A 26,211-nucleotide genomic window follows, 5' to 3' on the forward strand; every position below is an offset into this window, starting at 1 on the left:
ATAAATTTGGGTTGGTCTCTAATATATTAGGAAAAAGATCCAATATGTTTCTAACTTCAATATTGAAATTTCAAACTTTTACACTAATTAGTCTTTCTTTGCTTAATAAATAAATATCAGAAATAAATGCAGATGATGGTTACAAGAAAACAAATATTAGATTTGAACTTCACTATGTACCAAATTCAAACTAGATGCTGAAAATCCACCACTTAATTACAAATTCGCTCTCAATATTTATGATGTTAATTGTAAGATTGCAGCCTACAAAAAAGAAAGATACAATTGAAACTATAAATTGCTTTGATACCATGTAAGAATTTGTCAATAGAAGCAACAAGCACCCAAGATGTGAAGGCCAATAAGTGGCAGAAAAACAAAAGAGACAAAATGGAAAAACATAAACTGTATTCCCCTCAATAGGCAATAATTAAACTGCAGTACATAAGATAATGGATGAGTAACTAAACTCAACTGATGAATACAATGTAGAAGTGTCTGCTTATATAGACAAGGGAATAAGATGCCATGATGAGAAGATGAGAGGTTATCACTTGCACAAGGTGGAATCACATGTCCACCAAAGGTGCATCATCCTCCATTGAAAAATGTGCAACATGTGGAGGATGATAATGTGATAAGTGCACTAAAGGCGTAGACAACACATAAAGTGGAATATGATAACAACTATCACCATCTAAAGTGGAATTTCTCCTACACCATGTGCTCATAAAGGTGCAAACTTCAAGTGTCTTAATTGCAAACTACTATGTATACATTATCCTAAGTAAGAGTGTAATTAGTGAATACTTAATTAAACCAACAAAGACTAGCTCAAAACCACTGTCAAAACTAGCTGAAAATCATGGTCAATCATAAAGCTTAACTTTTTGCAAGCACTTCCAAAAACACGTCATTGGGCAGCCCTCATATCATGATAATAAATGTTTTATGGACAAGTTTGTTTTCTCAATACAAGGAATGCTAACATTTGTAATGTTGCCACCTTGAGCTATTATTTTAATAATAAATAATTATTAAGTTTAAAACATAAAAGAATATAAAATTAAAGTTAAAACATAAAGAATATAATTAAGGGAGAGGTACCGTTAGGTGCTCACCTAGCTTCACACTTTTCAAAATGCTATGTGGAAATTTCAAATTACTCTTGATTTTTTACAGCAGCTTATTTGTCAAGAAGCCTTATTTAAAAATAAAATTTCAAATCCACATGATCAAATATGATGCCTCATCAGCATACTTTTTATGAAATTGTCCAAAATGGTCCCAAAAAAAGTTAAGACTCACAGGTATGCACTAAACCACGTTTAATGGTAAGCTGATGTGGCATCAGATGAGGAGTTGTTTTTTTAAATTAAAGGCATCTTTTTTGGGATATGCATTAATGGGACATTTGTAGTGCACCACTATAGGTCTATTTCATTCATGCATTGGTCTAAAGTGTACACCTAACATATCACCTTTTGGACCCTGCTCACCTATTGGCTACTCTCCCCTACATATAATTAAAATCTGATTAAAGTTAATGAATGATCAAAAGCCATTGCATCATAAGTTGTGAGTCCCTCAAAAAATGAAGTATAGAAGGGAGAAAAAGAACTTCATTTTGAAAAGGGTAGTAGGGAATGAGAATACAGATCTGATTTATATAGGAACTGCAAATCGGATTGTGAAGCTTTTATCCCTTTCAAAGGGATGGGAATAATGAAGATTTGCACTCTTCCAAAGGATGCTAATGGTGAAAGGTTGTGTCTCTTGCCAAAGGACATTTATGATGAAAAGGTGTGACCTCTCCCTCACATTCAAAACTATGGAACAGAAATAATTAAGAGATATAAATGGAAGAATTGGAGAATCAGATTAATAATTATGTCTACCTAGCATGAAAGAGTGAAGATTATTTAATAATAAAGATTTAAAAATATATTCAGTTCAGACTGATAGTCTAAGATGTGGTGGCAGTAAGGATTACCACATTAAAACTATCAACTATTACTGTAGCCTGGTATCTTCAGTATTTTAATATTTAAGAAGTATAGTAATGAATAAACAAGGTATGTGTGGTTTATCAAAAAAAGGTAAATGGTTAGAATATACACATACACATACACATACACACACACATCCATGATTGATTCCTGCTACTACTCAGTACCTGAATGATTGATTCCTGCAACTACTCAGTACCTGAAGAGGAATTGAAGTGTTTCCAATGAGGGGTAGTCTAAATCAGGCTAATAGGTTGGTTCCCAGGATAGGGTGGGAATAACCATCCCTCAAACCTTAGGTTAAAGTTTTGGATCTGTAAACTTTGAGGGTGCCTAAATGTGTCTGGTCTATAAGCACTTTGATTACATCCATATCTTTTTCCTTCTCAAACTGAGGTAGTAGTAAGATCATCATTGACATTTAAGGATTATAACTAGTAAAAGAAATCAGCTCACTTAATATGTTTTGATAAATGAACATTTTTTCTTTACCTTGAACCATGAAATAACATAGATCTTAATCATTAGTTCTTTGTCGATTCAGCTTAGGACATAGTTATATTAAATATGGGGTAACTGAAAATTCTGGTTATAACAGGCCTAAACCTAGCAGGCGACTTTACAGCATTGCTTCTCTTCTCTGTTCGTATGCTTATCTATTCAATGATAAGCATTATTAGCAATAGAAAATGTGATGAAATGTTTCTTCAAAAGAATCTAATTGTTTCCCAAAATAAGCGTTCATTGTCTGTATGCTTATCTATTCGATGATAAGCATTATTAGCAATAGAAAATGTGATGAAATATTTCTTCAAAAGAATCTAATCGTTTCCCAAAATAAGGAAAGCATTTAAAAACAATTGAGTAAGATCTATATCTAATTAGATGGTACAACGATTATTTGTTCAAACTAACATTCACATTGGTACTCAACATGTGTATAGATTTATATTGTTATCTAAATATTTATATAAATTAAAATACATTTCAAATTTTATCTTTCATTTCCTATCAGCATATCCCTTGTACCTCCTATAGGTGCAAGAGCTAGTCCATAGTAACTTAGCAGCAAGGTGATTGGCCGTGGAATGCAGTTATATTTTTAATTTTTTCTTTCAACACAAAGTTCCATAGCCTTTGCATGACTTAACTTGATTTGTCATTTTCTGTTTTCATAAAATTGATTTCTTTATTTTATTCTCTTGGTCCATAGCCTTTGCATGACTTAACTTGATTTGTCATTTTCTGTTTTCATAAAATTGATTTCTTTATTTTATTCTCTTTGTCCATAGCCTTTGTATGACTTAACTTGATTTGACATTTTCTGTTTTCATAAAATTGATTTCATTATTTTACTCTTTTGGTATATTTTTGTAGCAAAATTATTTTTTGTTCTCTTATGTCAACTTGTGACAAACGGATTTTCATATCTATTCAAGACGTTTTATACTAAAACCTTCCAACATATATATAATTAACTAGATCCTTTTCACATGTCAGAGACTACTTTTAACAATTAACAAAAAATAACTATAATCGTATTCAAGATCGACTATTAACTATTCATAATTGTAACTTCATGGTCGGCTGAAATAAATAGAACAATGACTATCTATCATAACTATAATCATGATCAACTAAAAATAAAATAATCATATTCAATTGAAATAACAATTAACTATTCCTAACTGTAGTCATGTTCAGCTGAAATAAATAGAATAATGACTATCCATCATAACTGTAATCATGATCAACTGAAAATAAACATATTCTTATTCAATTGAAATAACAATTAACTATTCCTAACTGTAGTCATGTTCAATTGAAATAAAACGACTAACACATATGTATTCATGATAAATGATTAACAAGTAATTGCTTAACAAGAAAGAAAGGAACATACAAGCATCATCGGAGAATCTTTTATCTGGTTGTGCAAGCCTCGGCATTGGTGAGAGGAGAAGCATTGTCATAGGCTTAACCTCCCAACCTCAGACTATACTTATCCCCACACATTCTATTATATTAGAATGGCCCTCCCCACCTCAGGATCGGGCTTGGGATGTTCTTTAATCCACCCATCTGAGCATCCGAGTGTTTTGAGTGCCCATTCAATTATACCTATATAACTGACGTTACACACATCAAATGATCATTAGATGGCACATATGCCTATAAACTACCTTGGCCAAGGATTTTCGATGGGTACATTGACCCGATCACCACCGCTCGACTTGACAACAGGTTCCATTACAAGAATAAGCATGAGCTATTAAGTATTTCATTATTTAAGTTATTCATGTCTGATTTCTTTTCTGTATCCTTGCAAGTTCATTCCACCTCTTCACCATATATGGCTTTATAGCCGGTGATTTCCAAGTGCTTGAAAGATTATGAGCACTCTGTCTTTTATTTACACCTCTTCACCATTTCATGGCTACATTGCCGGTGAATCCCAAGTGTTAGAAAATTCATGAGCATTCTACTCTTTATATCCTCTATCACAAATTGCAACAACATAAAACATAGTTCCTTTTGAGATCAGCATTACTCTTTGGACAATAATTCAGATTTTAATATTCTTACACATGGGATTGTATCCAATTGACTTAAAGAAATTTAAGGAAAGAGGACTGATAATAAGGACATTGAGTAAGTAGCAATTCATATTGCAAAAAAAATAAAGTCTGAAATGATAAAACTTCTAGATACCTAATTAGCTGCTTTGGAAGAAATAAGAATGATACTGGAAAAGTCATATCATGACCTGATGTATCATTGGATATGCTAGAATCCTTGCAACCCAAATTTGGAATCTGTCCTCTTTAATTGTAGACATCCCAAATGCAGATCCCTCCAGGCTGGGTTCTTACAGCAGAATTGCTATTGTATTGGATGCTCAGCCTGGTAGTATAAAATGAAACCTTGGCTCACGGCTCTTGTGGATTCGAATGCTAGAGAGGTTATTACAGCAAAGTTCATAGTGGTAAAGGAAGGTTGATGGTAACGCGGATGCTAAGTTGAATGCCTTTATACGACGAGGTAGACAAATATATAAGGAAAAGGTGTCGGACTCCATTCACGGCTAAATTAAAAGGAAGGTCGTGCCTTCTTGGCTTCCACCGATTATGTAACATATGTAATTTCGATTTACCAAGTAATAAATCGATTATGAAAAGAGAGGGAAGACAGAATTTAAATAAAAAGTTGAAAAGAGGAGTTGGAAAGATTATAATTTTCATTTATTATTATAATATGTTCTTATATACGTACATATGAGTATATCAATGGGGTGACATCATTAAATTACGTTATTATAATTTATTGGTGCCATTTCATTTTTATATTTATGTGTACGTATGTAAGTATTTATTATAATAATATGATGGAGATTAATTAAAAATCTCTTGAGGTATGTATCATATTTTAAGTTAGATTATTTTATGTTTTTCCTTGATCATTTTCTTAATAGCTCATGCGGGTCCCATAAATGTATCCTGTAATCAAGTCATCGCATCCTTTCCAAGGAAGTTTAAGGTCATACCTGCCAATCCTGATGACTAAACTAAGCGAACATCTCATTTCGATGATTCTGTTTAGCAATGCTTCCCCCCTCTTCATCTTCTCCTGCAATCACCCATGAAAAACACTTTCGCCATAATAATAATTTCATAATAATTCATAAAAACATATTAACCATTATTTTAAATCAAACAACTGCTAATCACCTAATAACAATTATTGGTTAACGACCATCTTCATTAACAATTTACGACGTATATAAATAACTACCTAATTTCATATGATCATGAAAGAATAATTTGTTAAATCCAAAGGTTATGAATTAGTTTAAAATTAGGTCAAAATATTGGGATGTAACACAATTGAAAACTACTGGACTAATTACATGAATCACATAGATATGAAAAATACGAAATTCATTGTAAAATTATATATATATATATATATATATATATATATATATATATATATATATATATGTTGAATTCTTTAGAATAATTGAGAGGGGGGGGTGAATCAGTTATCCAAGGTCCAGAGGTACAAATAAAAAATTTCACAGCTTAGTTAACCCATATCCATAAAACCTTATTATGCATACATCCATTAAATCATACAATACTTAAACTTTGTAGGTTACTATCCTAGGTCAAAACAAATTCGCAGAAATGTAAACATGAAACATAATAGATTCAATAACACATTTGACACATGGATTTTACGTGGAAACCCAATTTGGGGAAAACCACCAGTAACATGCTAATAAGTCTCGCTCTTCTAAAGCGATGCCCTATGAAAGGCCAACCCTGTTAAAGCTTACAATATACACTATTAAATGTGACCTGGTTAAAGGATTTCAATCACCCCATTAGGAGTGAGCCTTGTTAGAGGACTTTAAATCATTCACTTGGAATGTCACCCAGTTAAAGGATTTACAAATGACTGTTAGGTCAACCTTAATCCAAAGGATTTACCCTAGAGTAATACAATGATTAGAAAGTAATAGTAAGGCTTGATCTGATAACAAATTACAACTCACTTGCAGATTACAGATCTTTGTTTCAGTCCTTCATTCTATTTGGCATTCACACACTTCAGCTCTGATAGCTTGTTCACCCTTCGAGCATTCATACTCTTAAGCCTTCTTGCTTTGCATGCCAATTGCAGTCACTTCTATTCGGCCACTGAATGAAGCAAATACCCTAAACTCCTTGTCTTTCTTAGGTTCTTGCACATGACAACCTTTTTCTTCTGACCAGCTCTCTCTATAAATAGAGATTTAAGATATTTTGCCATTTATCCTCAATCATCCATTTTAGGGTTAGGTAGGAATAGGTAGGATACAATGAATCTACCCATGTTTCCATTTGGTTCCTCTAGAAATTTCTTCCTCAATCCTCTTTGAATTCGCCACAAAACAATTTACCTTGAATTTCGTGTCACCAGCTCATCATAGTTATCTTCCACACGCTTCACACAAATCAAGAAAACAAAATAGTCGGCTCAGATTTGTCAAATCTACGATTTAACATGAATACTGGCACTCGGCATCAATATGTTGTCACTCGGCCTCCATACTGTTATTCCACTCATCTTCCACTAGTTAACTCAGCAAACACTAAAGTTTTTTGGTGAAACTTTACTTGGCTTACACTAAGTTCACTTGGCATACACTGAATCTTCACTTTGCTCGGCTCCAACTGATTTTCTGCTCGGCTTGCACTAACTTTGCTCGGCCCCTAATGTCCATTTGGTCAAGCTTGGCAGACTCAATTCTTCTTACTTGTTCTTCTAAACTTAATCAATGTATCCATCCTTTGCAACCTTAAGTAGATAAATAATACACTATACCATCACTATCTTAACTGATCTTTGTACTCCTTTTACATACCATAACTCAACCTTTCCTCTAGGTGCTCTTATTATCTTATTTGATCAAATCCTCTCCATCAATCAAACAAATGATAGTACTCACATCAACTAAGCAGTTGTCTTACTAGCAAGTAACAAGTTTGACATTAGTGACAAAATAATGATTGTTCCATTACAAATTCTTCATTTCAAAACAATCTCATATCAACAATCTCCCTCTTTGGAATTGATGGCAAACTATATCAACAAACAATACTAAAAAGAAAAAAATTCCTTGTATTGAAATCTCTCCCTCTATCAGCAACTTTCATCTTCTGTATAGGCTACAAAATTCTGTCCTTATCAACAAACAATCAACTCTTCCTGTTCTTATATCTCCCTTAGTACTTTCCCCCTCTTACTAGGCAGATGTATTGCTTTTTGTCATTACTCCCTCTTTAGTAAACATCAAGTACACTATCTCCCTCTTAGTAGATATGACAAGTATTTCTCATTCTTTCTCACTTTGTTTGATATCTTTTATTTCTCCCTTTGCTATCTCTTCTCCCTTCTGTTAACTCTCCCTCTTTGACAACCATGCTAAAGACTTGTCATCTCAACATGCAGATAAAATCAATTTCAGTTTCTTCCTCTGTCACCTTACTTGTGGCTAATCTTCTATTTCAGCTCTTTGATTACTTTAGGTAGCTCCCGAAATAATATCCACTGCATCAAGTTGTAAGATACAACATTCAGCTTGGTTGATGCAAGGCACTACTCATGCTTCTTAAGTAGCTTTGGATAGTAACTTTAGATAGGAGTATCACCCCTAATTTACCTCTTAGATACTCATGAGCATCCTTAGATGATGTTTTTGTGAAGATATCAGCTATCTGCTTTTTTGTATCCAAATATTTCATCTTCACCTCTTTGTCTTGAACTAACTCTCTCAAATACTGATACTTGATTTCAATGTGCTTAGTGACTTAGTCTTTGTGTGCATCACAGAGTTCTTTGATATATTTATAGCACTTGTATTATCACAATAAAGTATCATAAGTTCAATGATTTCTTCCTTCATACCTTTGAGTAGTTGTTTGAACCATATAATGTTTGTACAATTACTGCAACAGCCACATATTCAGCTTCAACAGTAGATTGAGATATGCAATTTTGTTTCTTGCTGGTCTAAGTAACCAACCTCTTTCCTAAGCAAAATGCTCCTCAATTAGTGTTCTTCCTGTCATCAATGTTACCAGCCCAATCAACATCAGCTTAGGCATTTAACTCAAACTTCTGATTTTTCTTGTTGTATAGGCCATAGTCCTCTATTCCTTTCAGATTTCTCATAATTCTCTTAACAATCATCAAATGATTCTCCTTAGGATTAGCAAAGAATCTTGCAACAATCCCAACAAATAATGCAATGTCAGTTCTGCTATGCACTACATATTGCAATTTGCCATTCATAGACCTGTACAATGTTTGATTCACATCAGCTGAATCATCATTCTTTGACAACTTGTGTCTTGTCACCATAGGTGTGCTAATTGGTTTGGAATCTTCCAATCCAAAAGTTTTCAATATTTCCTTTACATACTTAGACTAAGTGATATATGTACCATATTTCATCTGATATACTTGCAAACCAACAAAGAACTTGATCTCTCCAAACATAGACATCTCAAATTCTTTCTTCATCTCATTTGCAAATGTTTTACATAATCCATCTTGACCTCCAAATATGATATCATCAACAAAAAATTTAGCTAGTAAAATACCTTTACCTCCTTTTGTTTTCAAGTACAGATTGTTGTTATCATCAGTCTTCTCAAATCCACTCTTCACAAGATAATTGTGAAGCCTTTCATACCATGCTCTTGGGGTTTTCTTTAAACCATATAAAGTTTTGTGTAGTCCACATACCATGTTCTTATTATTAGCATCAACAAATCCTTCTAGTTGTTCTATATAGACCTCTTCTTCTAATATGTTATTCAGAAATATTAACTTCACATCCATTTGATAAACTTTGAAACATTTGTATGCAAAATAAGCAAGTACAGTTCTTACTCCTTCCAATCTTGCAACAGGGGCAAATGTTTCTCCATAGTCTAGCCCTTCCTCTTGTGCATACCCCTTGCAAACTTATCTTGCTTTATTTCTTGTGACTTCACTATTTTCATCTAACTTGTTTCTAAACACCCACTTGGTTTCAATCACATTTTTGTCCTCTGGTCTAGGAACTAGAGTCCATGTTTTGTTCTTCTCAATCTGTTCAATTTCTTCTTTCATGGCTTTGCTCCAATCCACATTTCCTAAGGCATCTTTCACTGACTTAGGCTCATGCATGCTCAACAAACATGCATCACTTCTTAACCCGTTCCTTGGCATTAATCTAGCATCTTTATCTCCAATAATTTGTTCAGAAGGGTGATGTCCCTTGACATACTTTGACAATCTTGGTTCTACTCTAACTTCCTCATTAGGTTTGTCAACTTCTGAATCACTATGTACTTCTCTATCAAGTAATTCAACATTTCTTTCATATAAACTAATCTCAAAATTAGAATGTGTCTCAGCTTCAGTCTGCAACTCAACACCTGGTTGCAGCTCGATTCCTGAATGGAGCTCGGCATTCATTGTATGTGACTCGACAGTCACTAAAACTTCTTGTTGATTTGCAACTTGATTTACAGCATCTTCATCAGCAAGCATACCTTCATTAAAATATACAAAAAATTTGTACTCTTCCTGGGTTCCTTCATAGGTTCAGCTTCATGTACCTCTATATATTCATCAAACTTCACATTTGCACTTTCCACAATTTTGTTAGTGTTAGTATTTAAACACTTACAAACTTTACTTCTTGTGGAATAACCAAGGAATATACCTTCTTCACTTTTAGCATCTAATTTTCCATTCCTTAAATCCTTAAGCATGTAGCACTTGCTTCCAAATACCTTAAAATATTTTACATTGGGTGAGTATCCTTACCGTAATTCAAAAGGTGTTGAATGAGTACCTTTCTTGACTTGCACATGATTCAAGGTATAGATAGTTGTACTTAAAACCTCTCTCCAGTATTTCAAAGCAACATTCTTCTCCATCATGAGTGTCGTAGCTCAGTCCATTACCAATTTGTTCGTCATTTCAACAATTCCATTTTCTGGAGGGGTCCTAGGTGCAGATGTCTGTCATTTGATTCCTCTATCATTACACAACATCTCAAACTCATTTGATGTAAATTCTCCTCCGTCAGATCTCAAACATTTCAGGCTTTTACCTATTTCCTTCTCAACTCTTGCTAAATACCACTTAAGCGTTTGAAAAGCATTAGACTTTTGTTTCAGAAACATAACTGTTATCATCCTAGAATAATCATTAACAAATAGCATAATGTACTTGTCACCCTTGTAACTTTGCACATTGATTCGTCCACACAAGTCAGTATGAACAATCTCCAAAATTCCTTTAGAGGGGTGAGTCTCACTCTTAAAACCTAAATTTTGTCATCTTGCAAACCTCTGACTCTCCTCATTTTACTGATACTAACCAAGTTATCAAAATTAACATGACATAACCTCTTGTGCCATAACCACACATCATCAAATTCTACAACAAGACAAGTAGCATCATTCATATCAAGCGAAAATAGATTACCTCTAGTTTGATCACCTTTTCCAATTAGTTTCCCATCAATATCATAGATCTTAGCTATCTTGTTCTCAAACTCAACCTTGCAACCTCAACTATTCAGTTCTGACACACTCAACAAATTATAGTTAAGTCCTTCAACATAGTAACCATTGTCACACATAATCTTTTCTGTGAGTTTGATAGAACCTTTTCCTTTTATTAGACAGGGTGCATCATTACCAAACCTTACACTATTTCCATCATAATAATTCAGTGTAATGAACTTACTTTTATCTCCAGTCATGTGATGTGAACACCCACTCTCAATGATCCATCTGTCACTCTTGTTCACATAAGATACCAGTGCAGTTGCCTCATCCTCATCAAAATCATCCTTCATTGTAACATACACCACTTCATCGTCATGCTCATCAGATCCATCTTTGGTTTCCTCTTCTGCAATGTAGCAAAACTTTTGGCCTTTGTATTTGGAATCTTTGTTGTCCTCGTCTCTTTTACTTTTGTATTTGTCTCCACTTCTATTGTTCTTCTTCTCTAGACATCTAACAACAATATGACCAACTTTGTTGCAATTGAAACACATGATAGGTGACTTAACTTTAAATTTTCCTTTGCCTCTGCGAAATCTCTTTGCTAGTAGTGCTTCAAGTTGTTCTACATCCTCCTCATCTGTCACTGACACTAGAAACATATTTGACCTTTTTCTTATTCTCTTTAGGTTCCTTCAATAACGGCTTAGCTTTGAAAGCAGATTCAACATTATCAGGTTTAAAATTATCAAAATTAGAGAGAAAGCTCAAAGGCAATGAGTCTACTTACCAAACCTTCCAGAAGCAAATTTGAATCTGGTATACATCTCAGTTCTTGTATGGCAGAAACTCTAATAGCATAGATGGGCAGCAATGTTCTTAGTACTTTACTCAATACAGTATCATCATCAATAATACCATTAGCTCCTCTTATATTCTAGAGCAATATTGAGCAATATTCTCACCTTCTTGCATCCTCATATCATCGAACTTACCTCTAAGACTTTCAGACTTGTCTCTTAAGACATTTGTGTCTCCTCCATAAATGGTGCACAGAGTATCCCATATCTTTTTTGCAGAATCACAATCCTTGATGTCATTCATACTCTTAAGTCTTCACCCTTCAAGCATTCATACTCTTACGCCTTCTTGCTTTGCATGCCAATTGCAATCACTTATGTTCGGCCACTGAATGAAGCAAATACCCTCGACTCCTTGTCTTTCTTAGATTTTCGCACATGACAACCTTTGCTTCTGACCAGCTCTCTCTATAAATAGAGATTTAAGATCTTTTGTCGTTTAACATCAATCGTTCATTTTAGGGTTAAGTAGGATTAGGTAGGATACAATGAATCTACCCACTTTTCCATTTGGTTCCTCTAAAAACTTCTTCCTCAATCCTCTTTGAATTCGCCACAAAACGGTTTACCTTGAATTCTATGCCACCAGCTCATCATAGTCATCTTCCACACGCTTCACATAATTCAAGAAAACAATACAATTGACTCAGATTCATCAAATCTATGATTTAACATGAATACTGGCACTCGGCATCAATATGTTGTCACTTGGCTTCCATACTGTTATTCCACTCGTCTTCCACTAGTTAACTCAGCAAACACTAAAGTTTACTAGTGCTTGGCATCAACTAAACTCTACTTTGCTTACACTAAGTTCACTCGGCACACGCTAAATCTTCACTTTGCTCAGCTCCAACTGATTTTCTGCTCAGCTTGCACTAACTTTGCTCAACACCTACTGTCCACTCAGTCAAGCTTAGCAGACTCAATTCTTCTTACTTGTTCTTTTAGACTTAATCAATGTATCCATCATTTGAAGCCTTAAGTAGATAAACAATACACTATGTCATCATTTTTTTAACTTATCTTTGTACTCCTTTTACATACCATAACTCAAGCTTTCCTCTAGGTGCTCTTGTTATCTTATTTGATCAAATCCTCTCCATCAATCAAATAAATGATAGTACTCACATCAACTAAGTAGTTGTCTTACCAACAAGTAGTAGTTTGACATCAGTGACAAAATAATGATTGTTCCATTACAGATTCTTCACTTCAAAACAATCTCATATCAACAATATATATATATAATGAATATTATTACAATAAAACATATATAGTTCTTGGCAAGTTGGCCACATACTAATGTAGCATAAATGTTAAGCACGTATATCCAATTCAGCACATATGTTCATATCACAGTTGCAGGGGTATGGGGGTACTTTGGGTACGGGTAGAACTATTTTTCAAAACAAGGGGCTGGGGTACGTGGGTAGGCCTAATTTTTTTAATATAATTTTGATATTTTTATTTTATAGAAAATCTGAAAATATCAGTCATGAGTCATTACATTGAGCTTTCAAAACAAGAAATCTGAAAATATGACTCATGACTCATGACTCGTAATATACATGTTGAATGTTTAAACTTTAATTTTAGATGCATACCAAAGAGGGCAAATTTTAAATATGATCAAGAAGATCACAAATCATATGATGACATACTGCAAAAGATAATTATCTAGTTCCAACTTGAATGGAAAAATCAGAAAAAAATTGGTAGTTTACTGTTAATCAATATTGTATCAAAGTTTCACACTGATAACATATTGAATTAAGCTGATATGCAAATGAAAAACTGAAACAAAAAAATCAGACATCTTAATCTACTTGGCAGTTTTATTAACGTTTTGCAAGGGAGGAAAAAATTGTGAGCTGACATGGCATTTCTGGCTGCAGGGTATGTACCCAAGCAAGTACCCTGTACGGGATACTTGTACCAGTACCCGATACACGTTTCAGGGGTCTGGGTATGCATAACCATGCAACCTTGGTTCATATGCTTCTAGACAAAACAATTACTAGAACATAAAACAATGTTTTCAAACAAAATAAAGTATCCACGATTTATTATTCAAAAAAACATGAAATGCTTTAAAAAGATTCAAAGATTTTGGTGGTTAGTAAACTGAAACGTACCTGCCCAACAGAGTTTGGATTCTTAAATTCAGTTGTTTGTCCTTTAATCTTGGACCATATTCCCATTGCATTATTGCTGCATGGTAAATTTTAGAAATCTCAATGGCTATCACAAAGCATTATCATCCTCATATAGAATAATGAAGACCAGGAAGAATGGACCATAAACAGCAATAGAAAGGTCATAACTAAAAGATGGCCAGAATTTTCTTTTTTTTAGTGGATACAGTAATGTAGAAAAAAAACAAGGAAATTTTATCTTTTCCACTTCCCATGCCATGTTCAGGACCACCAGAGACTACAAGATATAAAGTTTTTCAGGGGTTTCCAAATATTCTTAAGGAAAACAATATTACCAATTGTTCATTTGCAATAAGTAAACAGAATTTAATCATACCACTGGTAGTCACCAAACTTTGCTCCACAAATGGTAATTATTGGCTCCAAACTTGAGTCATTAGGCACTGTTGCCTTTAGAGCTTCCTTCACCAGTCCTGATAACTGTTGCCTGACACTTCCATTTCCGATAACAACCTGTACAAAGACAACAGATAATTCAAGCAAATAAAACCTTATTTGAAATCTAAAAGTATGCTAACAATCACCACATAAAATTGTGGTAATCTTCTAATAACATTTTGTTAATGCTTCTAAGATAGAACTTAATGAAGTCTAGTCACTGATATCTATATAGATGTATTTAGCATATCTATGCTAGTTTATAAGCCTTCTAAATAGATGTACATATAATTGGATGTTACAAATATTTCACTAATAAATGGCATCAATTTTATGATATGGTGTTTTTGTTATCCACTCACTTCATTCAACCACACTTCCTTCAATTGTAGTTATGAGGATAAAAAATTAAAAAGTTGATTAATTAACAGTACAATTATGCCTCGATGGTGCAATTCATTTATTCATTAACCATCATATTATATCTAGATTAATTATCAAGGTTGAAACAAATAGGCCTGCTATTTTACAAAGAAATTAAGAATAAAAAGCCTTTGAAAATAAAATATCAAAGCAAAAGGCTTGTAATCAATCAATTTAGACCAAGTTCTCACCATATTGCAGTTGAAACAAGCAGATGGAAAATATAAACTGCAAAGAACATCCATGTTTGCAAAGGTTGAGGAGAGAATGTTAGCAATATGAGTTCAGCGTTGTCATTAATGTCAACCTGATTGAGTGGTTTGCTACCTGATGAATGGTAACTGATAGAAGTCCATAAATAAGTGTTTAAATATTGTTATGATGTCTAATAGTGATATTGAGTAAATTTCTGGAATTTCTAAAGGGTGATGGTACAGGAAGCTTGAATATGAAACAAAGAGTATTTGAAGTCTTTATGGGAGAATGCTCTCCACTGCTCCACTATGTTGTTTCAAGTGTTGCGGCTTGGAGGACATGTTCCAAAGGTTCCTGTGGTGTTTCAATTCAGAACTCAAGTGTTAGTTTGATCCACAAGAGAAGTTATTTTGTTCTATTGTTTGGTGCCGGCACTGTTGTCTGTGTTGGTCCCTAGCTGGCTTGGTTATCTCGATTAGATTACATTTCTTTAGTCTAGATTTGGCGATCAACTTAAGAGGTGGTTATGGGTCCTACCATGGTGTGTGAAGATGCCGACTTTGGAGGATGTGTTGTTGTGTGTGGTTCACTGGAATCCACTTGAGAATACGTGTTTTAATGTATTTGAATTCCCTTATTTCCTATGCTGGACGACTTTGGGTATATTATGTTTATTCAATGTGTGGCCAACCTAGATGAGCCTCAATGAATAAGTTAATATAAAGATGAGCAAATATTTGATTTGGTGTGTGGATTGATTGTGAACTAAATTGCCAGTTCAGATGCGGGTTCAACATTCGCTCAAAATGTTTTGGGCTAGGTTCAGTTTCGTTTTGGGTTTTTGTCCGTAAAAGAATTATATATATATATATATATATATATGTCAGGTGATAGTTCAAGTTAGTTTCAACTTTTTCAAATCAAAAGTGCAATTAATCCTTAATAAACAAACGGTAATCATAATAAACAGTATGAGCCACTTTTTACGTGGCATCTCCGGACTTTTTTTAACTGCTCATTCACCAAATGTCTCATTAGAATGAGTTTGTCTATTTCCTAGAAACATTTTGAAGATCTGGAGACAGTTTAATTACTCAACTTCTGTCGAAACACAAAGCTTGGAGACAAAAAATTAATTCCCTTCTCTGTATAATGAATACAAACTTTATTGGGCTGACAGGAAAGCAAGAAGCTTACTCAGAAAACACAAAAGACTTCTCAAAGCATACATCCAGACAGGACTCAAGCCATTTTAAAGAGCCCGATAACTATTTTGAGCCCGACGAACAACTAATAGTTTTGTTGTCATTGTTTCTGTTATAGGCTGCATTCCACTGTCTCTATTATAGAGTGCCATGGGAAAAAAACTTTATAGACAAGCTGTTTTAGGTCTGAAAGGTCGAATAGACCTAAAAAGACAAAAAAAAAAAAAACAATATTAAAAGACAACAAAAAGCTGACGTGGACCCAAATTCGGTGGAATTTATTCTAGGCTTGTGTGTTAGAAAGAAAAGTAGCTCACATTCTTCTGAAATTCGTCCAGGGTTTCACATAGTAAATTTAAGTGAATTCATCACTTAAAAATAAATTTCCTGGGAATACGAACTGCATCCGACTTCAGTGCAAACTGAATTGCGACTCTGGGGTTTGCAGAGCGAATTTGGTAACCTAGATTGTGAATGATGTGGAGGTGTATGTGATGAAAAAGAAGTGTTTATCAGTTTGTAATGCACATCAATGATCAAATTTTCAGTATGTCTGAGTTTTGAGGCAGCAGATGTATGTGTTGCATTTGCCATGATATTGGTCACTTGACTCAGTGATTCAAGGGCAGTTTCACGATCGGGAGATCCTAGTCATTTCAATTCATCATTTCTCTATGCCTGCTGGAGGATAGCGAGTCCTTTTGGCAATTTGTGCAGATCTATATCTTGTCCCGGAGTAGTGAGCTTCAGTTTTCAAGTCCCTCTGTATCTTGTCTTGGGATTTATCTCAACCTGCAAGTCCATTGTATCTTTCCCAAAGGTTGTGCACCTTAGCCTTTTGCCTAATACATTGTATTTAGTTATTCATTTAGCAAGTGTGATTCTCCACATTGGGTTTTCCATGCAGAAATATGGTGTTCATGTGTTTGGTGTTCATTGCTTTGTCTTTCACTGATGGTTACTTGGTCAAAGATAATTGATAAAGGTCAGTGATTGAAAAAGGCTAAGGATTTGCTTAAGACTAATTCAACACCCCTGCCACCCCCCCGCCCACTCTCAGTCTTGTGGTGCATACAACAAATAAGGCATGTGATGTTGCATTGTCATATGTATGAGCAACCAGGCAGGAGAACTCACTAAGGATGATGAATGAATGTTTTAGAAAGTTTAAAAAGTTTTCCATGTAAATAATAAGGATGTCTTCCAAAATCAAGAATTGAAATGAATAGGAATAGTGTAAAAATTTATGATAAGCTAGAAGCAAATGTTGATTTAGATGCAAAAAACTTGGATTCGTTTTTCTAAATCTTTTCCTTTTCTCAACCCATCAATCCTATTGGGTTTTAATAAACATAAACAAAACTATTTTATTTCAAATTAACGCTAATGGACCAGTGCAGGCAAACCAATCCCTGCAAAGGCAAATGGTCTCTTCCAAAATCATGAAGCAAAGATGATTGAGGGTTTAGCCTCTATCTTAATGAGCTACTAAATGATCATGGTACCGCACCCAGCAATTCAAATCTTGTGGCATGATATTGATGTGGAAGGAGTTTCTTTAATCATTGTTAGCATCATGACGAAAAACAAAGGACTCCAGTGGTAAAAGTTCAAAGGCAATCATAAAGAATCCAATTTTGAAGTTACTTTTATTATATATCCTCTAGTACAAGAAATAAGAATCTTACTGTCAATCACCTACTTAATTAGGGGCTCGGTCTGGAGGATCTATATCAAAGCGACTTCCGACTTTATTGATGAATAGTTTTAACCACCATGGCCAAGATTTGGCATATATGTCTAGGTGTGAAACATAGTTTGAGGTTAAACGAAATAGGAGCTTATGATTCTATTCAGGACTGCCTTATGGTTGAGATGTGGTAAAGGCCACCAATGGTTGAGGCCAGTCTTCCACCAATCTCCTTCCAACTAGCAGATACAGAGAATGGATGCACAGCATTCAAGTAGGACATATTGATGTGGCATCATTATTATCTATTTGTAAGGACAGGAATTTGACATTGTCCTATTTATATCGTTGTTGTCTATACATGTAACTTGTAATAATGTACTTATAATGGAGAAATACAAATCTGATCAATTAATTATTGTTCAAACATAAGACAAGGAAAGCAATATTCCCTAGTTGTGAACTATCGGCTCCTCATATGTTTTATATGAATATATTAATCATAGTTTAGTACAAACAATTGGTAAATGGATAGTTCAAATGCAGCTGTTAAAATTATTTTATAAGTGCTCTTTTCAGAAGTTAAACAATTGAATTAAGTTAATTTGAATTGTCATAGGCTACATTACAATCTAATAGAGATAAAGGAAATTTGCTAATTAATGTGAGAATCAAATTAATCAAATCTAAGTAAAGTTTATGTCTGTTGCTCTAAAAGCTTATTTTGATTCAAAAAAAGTTTATGTTGTCTGATTTTATCATGCAGCTCATAAGGGAAGTAAATATGACTGTACACAAAGAATTTGAAAACAGAATTAAGCCTAAATCAAACAAACATTTACGTTAGTTCAATGAACAAGTAATTCTTCACAAGTCTCCAACAATTTATTGAAATTGTTAAAAAAAAAAAAATTGGATCTCATTTTAAGGGTTGTTAAAATTTCGATGCCAGTTTTCATCAGAATTGGTTGGATAATCATTATCTCTTGATGAATATCATATTTTTGTAATGTTCGGAACACTTTGTTCCATTTAACATGTCTAGAGTGCACTACACAGTAAACGAAACATAGCTAATGACAGATAACAAAAATCTTGATGAAAACATTATTGATATTTCATTCTAAAGATTCATCAATATGTTTATCAACAATCCAAAAATGCTTATAGAGTTTGAAATATATTGACTGTAAACTTACATTATTAATGTTTCCTCCTTGGTCAGAATCTGTAGATGCCATTTCCTCCGACATAGTACCCGATGTTGTTATAGCCTTTGATAAAATTGCTCTTCTTGATCCCTTCCAACCAGTCCTCCTCCAGATAGGATTCCAATGCAAGTCTTGGAAATGCAAGCTGAAGTTAGAAAAAACAGAAACCACAGAATCAGAATCCACAAATATAGAGTATTTTGGAGGCAGAAATGAGGCTAAACCCGCTACTCCTTTGCATGGAATTTCCTGTCTCAATGAAGAATAGAGTCCAAACACTGGCCTCCCAGAAATGTATGACCCACAAACTGCAAAAAATGAAAAAGGCATACAAGGAGAATCACTTCCCAGCCTAATTTCAATGCCTATAACCCCAGAGCAAAATTGTCAACATCATGTGAAAAATCTTACCAAAACCTTGTGGAAACTCTAGGTAATGCACATAACAAACATGGAATACAAAGAGAGTTTGCTGACTCCTATAACATTCAATTATAGATAGGCAACAAGGATTTAAATAGCCTTTCAGCATTTAGTAAAGTTTCATAAAAACATAACCTGTACTTTTCATGTTTTTGAATTGCAAAAAAACACTTAAATATGAGTACTGCATGTGATGTTTTTTTCTAAAATATCAACTGTAGCATGTATATCTCTTATTTTGAAATACTAATATATTTGAGAATTATTTACATTTGTAAAAATGCTGCGCAACTCTGAATTTTCCCTGTTTGGGTGTATATATCTTAATTTCAGATATAAACTAATTCAAGTTATTTGTATTTATCAAAAATTCTGCACAAATTAGATTTTTCCATAGTGGGATGCAGCGATCTTGCTTCCTTGACAGTAAAAGTAAGACCATTTTAAACTGGTTGATGAATTAGAGTAAATCAAAGAGTCAAATGCTCAACTTTAAGATTTGGATAAAAATATTTTTAGATTGAGTCAAAATATGTTCAACTACATTGAAGCAAATATTAGGGCTGAAAACCTTTTCATCTTCCACATTCCGTTTCTGGAGACTAATTCCAGATTTGGTTAAATAGACCATGAACAGCTGTATTGCACTCTGAGAAATTCATAAAACTGAAAATCCCAGGTTGAGAGTGGAGGTAGCCTGTTTACAGGTAAACCACTATAAAATTCATTGTCTTTTGTATCTTTGTGTTTGTGCTTTGTTAACTCTGGTTTTATTTTATTTTGTTTTCCTTAATCAACAATTGGTATCAGAGCTGGGAAATGAATCTCAGTGTTGAAAATTGTGAAAGAAAAAAAATTCAAGAAAATGGATGAATCAAAATTGCCTGATTGGGCTCGAGCTCTCATGTCTATGTCCTATGGTTGTCAAGAAAGTGATGATGAACTTTTTGCTCGGATGAATTTATTTTATGAATTAGGCAGTGAAGTTAATTCTGTTATAGAGGAATTCATAGGCATGTTAGAATCTAGTAGTGATAGCGGTAGAGGGATTGAGGGGGCTTCTGATGAGCACTGGTTTAAGGATATTGCACCTCAGATAGTAGATAATTGGAAACAAAAGAAGGTGTCATTTGCAGAGACTATTACTATTATTTGCTATGAGTCTAGCAGAAGTGCAGACGATGGAGGAGTAGGAGATGCTGCAGATAGCTTGACTGCAGAGGAAAAGCCATTAATGTTTGAGAGATTTGGCAATGCTAATGCCAAGGTTTTGCAGCCTGCTGAAGATTTATCTGTTTGGAATAAATTAAAGCCCGCTGTTGAAGGGCAGTGAAGGACGCCCTCTGTGATTGATAAAGTGGATGGTGAACAAGGAAATGCTCCCACTCATACCGCCGAAATTTCTTACTCGTGGCAGTATTCTAATGACCCACAGTTTTGGGGGCGGTATGGAAATGATCAAGAGGGTTTTGATAGTGGCGTAGAGGTTGTGAGTCAGTCTAACTGCAATCCCTTGTCAAAGAAGGCCACAGATTCATCGGCTCCAAAGAAGGCCGCAGAGAAGCTAAACCAGGCAGCCAGGGCCCAAGAATCTGTCACTACCGTAGAAACAGAGGTGAAGGCAGAGCCCATGGCGACAGCCATGGAAGAGGCTGAGGACGCAGAGATGGCCATGGAGTTCGTTGCCGAGCATACAAAAGATGATAGAGAAAACACGAAAGAAGACCATAAATCGAGCTCTGTGGAGCTTATTTGGCTGCCCAATACTGAAAAATCGCCCTTTACAAATATCGTGGCTAAAGAAAAGGTTGCTGCGGTTTCAAGTGATTCCCTGCTTGTGGATGACAAATTGGAGAACGGACAGTTGTGCCCTAAGGAAAGTTATCAGGCAAAATTTGTCTGTGCCCTGCAAGGCATTTGAAGGCATTGGAACAATGCCTGTGGAACGTGTTGAGGCTGAAGTGTTGCACCCAGACACAAGCGTCAAATTTGGACCAACTGGACTGAACACAGAAGTTATCTCCGTTGAAATACATATACAAAGAGTTGCAGCGGCATATGATTGTAAATTGCTGCGGGTGTATTGAGCCATCAAATACGGCAATTTGTTATTGATGGGAACAAAGTTATTCTGAGTAAAAGCACTCCAGATACTAGAATCGGAGGTGCTGAGTTTGAGGAAAATGAAGTCTATTCCATCAAAGCCACGCAGTATGGCAAGCTGAAGCTGCTTGATGCAATGGAGAAAAGCACCATTGAAGAGTGCGCTAAGATATTACTGCAGTTTACTTACAAAGAGACAATCACCATGGAAGAGTGCGCTGAGAATATGACTGCAAATTTCAAGAATTAACAGAACTGCAAATTGAAAATATGAAAAATGTTTGCGTTTCAGTGCAAAAATGATAAAATCTCAACAATTCTGGATCAATGAGCTTACCAAATGATAGTGGGGGAGATTTCGCAAGGCAATATGATGATGTAGAAGTTCTGGGCGATTGCAGCAGCATAAATCGACTTCCCATGGGAGGAAGAAATGAAGTAGAATTTTAAGTATTAAATTCGGAAAGGTAGTCGCCCACTCTCTTTTACACGTTATTCTTATTCCATGCTCCCCGCACTAAACAATTAAAACCCTAATTCCTAGGCCTTTCGTCCATAAGCCCTTATCCTTTGCAAAAAGTAACCACCCATTAACATCATTTGTTTTTGTTTTTGTTTCATTAAATGCATTTTACATAGCTATCTATAGGCTGATTGATGCAATCAACTAAGCAATAATTATAATAGCTTAGGGATTAGAGTAATAATAAAGGTATGATACTTACTAAATTTAAATGAATTAAATAATTCTTGAGATTCAAAGAGAAAGCACATAATAAAAGAAATGGATACACAGTAATTGACACAAGAGACACAATGCATCAAAGTTCCTCCCAATGGAAAAAGGAAAATGAGGAGCCAAAGGAAATATGGAGTGTTAAAATGAATTGAAATATATGTTGGAGAGAGAATTAAAATAGCTATTCAAATCACTTTGTGGCTTGTTATGTTATGTTATGATAGAGGTAATTACTTGTTATAAAAATTAAAGATATTGATCGTCTATCTAATGATGTCGTGTAAACTAAAAGCATACTTGAAGCAAATTATTATAAGAGATATATATTAAAATTGTTAAAGCTGAAGTTTTAGTTGCTACTTAATAGTCACCAATTTATAAATTAAAAAATAAAATGATACATTATTAGTAAATATAAAAATAGTTTTAAATTTTGATTATTTAATACTTGTATCATTACTTGATAGTATAAATGGTAAAGTTTGTATTAAAATAGCATGTTTTAAATATATAATATTATTGAAATTATTTCAAAATATTGATGAAAGCTTTTGAAAAAATTGAAATAAAAAAATTAACAAAATTAAATTTAATATTATTAAAGTTCAATAAACTTCTAAATATTATTTAAAGATTTTTCAATAAATATAAACTTTAAAATCAATTGTTTAAACCTATTATTTTTTCTTTTCATTTATTTTAAAAATTAATAATAAATATAAAATCTACCATAAAATAAAAAATAAAATATAAATATAAATTATGTTTAATTTTAAATCAAATAAATAAAATTGTTAAAAAATTGTTTATGGTAATTTAAAAGTTTTTAATAAAGTGAATGGAGCAGGAGCGGGAGTGATTTGGGCGAGGGCGAGGACAGCAACAGTTACTTGCAACTGGGGCAAGAAAATATGGATGGCAAGCATATGCACGCTTGGACTTTAGATAGCATGAAGGACGGTCTTATGAGCAGCAGATCAGAAATCAATGGTCTTTGAAGAGATATGAACAAACAAGAAACCAGAGAGCTCAGCCCTATCAGCAGAATTGTGATCATTTCATTCCACCACAAAGCATTTACGAACAAAAATGGGGGAATGAGAGGAAATGGGGAAAACATGCATGAAGGAAAAAGTCAATCTACACAAAGTCTGATAGATTTGACTTTACAAGAATCACTCACAAGTTCTATAGACTTAAGCAACATCAATAGGCCAAGGCAACTATGGTAGAGACAATCAGTGTTCCTCCCCAAAAACTAGTTGATCACATCACCTATGAGGTAATGTCTTCCATTCAAATTGATAATGTAAAATGGCAAGAAACTATAGGAGAGTTACAAGAGAAAGCTTTCTTTCTCAAATGGCTAGGTCCATGGCCTTCTGTAGTAACGATAAGAATGGGGTGTAAGGCGATATGAGGTAAGGAATGTAGACTAAAAACCCTAAAAAATGGTTTTTATATGGGGATTGCTCCTAGCAAAGAAGATAAAAATGACATCTTAAACAATGGCCCTTACCTTTTAGAAGGTCAAGGAATCTATCTAAAGGATTGGGAGCCAAATTTTGATCCAAGTAAAGAAAAGATGCAGGTTTATCCTATATGGATAAATCTCTATAATTTACCAGCGGAATATTGGGGGGAGGAGGTTTTAGCACAGATTGGGAATGTGATAAGATCTTTTATCAAAGCAAAGGAAGTTCTAAACTTAAAAGACTCATCCTCACACCCAAGAGTTCTAATTAATTTTAAGGAAGGAAACCCTGTCCCGGACTATATCACTTTATGCACAGATAATTTGGAGTTTGGAAACAACCTATAGAAGTATGGGAAGGGGAGGAAAACCCAATCCTGGTAGAGGTTATCCAGAATGGTAGAATGTCAAAGGGGGAAGGGACTAGAAGCTGACAAACTTTTGGATGAGCTGAAAATGAGGGAATGCCAGAGAGAGATGGAGAAAAGCTTAAATAAACAAAACCACTTTAAATAACTCAACAAACAATAGGAAAGCTTAAGAAATATAAGGACAGTAGCTATGGAGAATGTTGTTTTGGTAACAGAGGTGAGAAATCAAGAGGACAATGAGGTCTCAACCCAAGTGGTTAAAGAAACTCCTATAGAACAATGGCAAGGAAAAAAGGGAGGTGATCTGCAAAGAATGCATGGAGGAGAAAACATATATGCCAGAAAAGGTCATTGAAACCCCCCCTAAAATCATGGTGTTTGGCAATCTAATAGATAAGAGTTCGCCTTTAAACACAGATGCATATTCCAAAGGAACTTTAGGAACAATAATGGGGACACCCTTGATGATGCAAGATCAAAGGGAAGAGACTAGTGCAAGGAGAGGAAAACAAAGTCTATAAGGATATAGAGGTCTCCCCAAGCCAAAACCTTTGTGACTCCTTTGGGGAAACAATGGACAGTAGTAGCACAAAAGATGCAAGTGAATCAACCCAGGAGGAGCTAGAAGGGGAGGAAAACCTAAATGATTTAGGTTTACTGGAATACCCAGGTATTTTGGATGAAAGATCTCTAGAGAAAACAAGCTCTAAAAAGCAGAAACCAAATGTAGGGAGCAAAAAGAAAAGAGTTCCCAAATCTATCAAGTTAAAACTGGAATTGGCAGGCAATGCAGCTAGTAAATCAAAAAATTTAAGATTGGGAAAGGGTTTAGCCTTTTCCCAGGAGCCATGAAAACACTATCATGGAATGTCGGGGGCTGCAATGCCCTTGACAAGATTTGATTGATCAAAAGATGTCTTAATCAATTGAAACCCGATTTGGTGTTTTTACAAGAAACAAAGATTAAGGAAGAGGATTTTGTAGGTTTCAAAGTAAATTTAGAAGATGAGAATGCTTGTTGATAGGGGCTCAGGGTGCTTCGGGGGGTATGGTTATTTTATGGAGATTAGATCTTCTAGAGGTAACAGTTACCCATCTTGACACAAATTGGCAATGGATTAAAGTTATTGTTAAACAGTTACACTGTTCCTTTTCTGTGATAAATATATATGATCCAAATAATAATGCTCAGAAGAGGACCTTATGGCAGACAATAATTGATAAATTGCAAGGTTTAGATAATGAGGTGGCAATTCTAGGAGGGGACTTTAATGCTATTTTGAACTCGGAAGACAAAAAAGGTGGGAAAGGGTGGAGCTCATAGAGCTAATGAGATTTTAGTAATTTTGTTAATGATAGTGGATTAGTGGAAATCCTTTTCAAGGAAGGTGAATTCACATGGACTAATAGAAGAGAAGGTTTTGTGCATATAGCTGAAAAGCTAGATAGATTTTTTGTGGTAGGCAATTAGGCGAAAGCAAATTGGTCTTGCTCTGCAGAAATTCTCCCTTTTCAAGGATCTGATCATTTCCCCATCTTTCTGAGAATTCAAGATGAAAAAACATCGGATAGATGTCCTTTCAAATTTGAAGCTATGTGGCTCAAAACATCTTGGCTTTGTTGATTTGATCACTAAATGGTGGAATAGAACTCCAGCAAGAAAAGGTAACAAAGCTTTCATTTTTTTCAAAAAACTTCAATATCTTAAGGATCAGTTAAAGATTTGGAATAGAGAGCACTTTGAAAATATTTTTGAAAAGAAAAAGGACATAGAGGAGAAACTAAAAACTTTAAGCCTTAGAGTCATTGAAAATGGCATGTTTGAAGAGGACTGTAAGGAAGAGAAAGTTCT

The 26,211-nt window shown here is 34.4% G+C and overlaps 1 protein-coding gene across 3 annotated transcripts in view; it reads right to left on the bottom strand.

Annotated features, from left to right (window-relative positions):
• The window catches only part of LOC149551976 (arginine--tRNA ligase, cytoplasmic-like), an 86,275-nt gene extending 64,045 nt beyond the window's left edge, over positions 1 to 22,230 (bottom strand). Inside the window, exons 1-4 of one of the 3 annotated variants that reach the window (XM_089787466.1) lie at positions 22,113 to 22,230; positions 19,238 to 19,394; positions 14,464 to 14,600; positions 14,067 to 14,142 (exon numbers count right to left, since the gene is read on the bottom strand). In XM_089787466.1, coding sequence (XP_089643592.1) covers positions 14,067 to 14,142; positions 14,464 to 14,600; positions 19,238 to 19,291 — 267 coding nt within the window. In that variant the 5' untranslated portion in view covers positions 19,292 to 19,394; positions 22,113 to 22,230. Of the gene's footprint in view, positions 1 to 14,066; positions 14,143 to 14,463; positions 14,601 to 19,237; positions 19,558 to 21,965 lie in introns of all 3 variants that reach the window. The other 2 variants (XM_089787463.1, XM_089787465.1) reach the window with 2 other exon arrangements.
• Between the last annotated feature and the right edge of the window lie 3,981 nt (positions 22,231 to 26,211).

This window comes from Cupressus sempervirens, chromosome 6 (assembly GCF_028749045.1).
Source record: "Cupressus sempervirens isolate cs-2001-9-10 chromosome 6, ASM2874904v1, whole genome shotgun sequence".
Classification (NCBI taxonomy): Eukaryota; Viridiplantae; Streptophyta; class Pinopsida; order Cupressales; family Cupressaceae; genus Cupressus; species Cupressus sempervirens.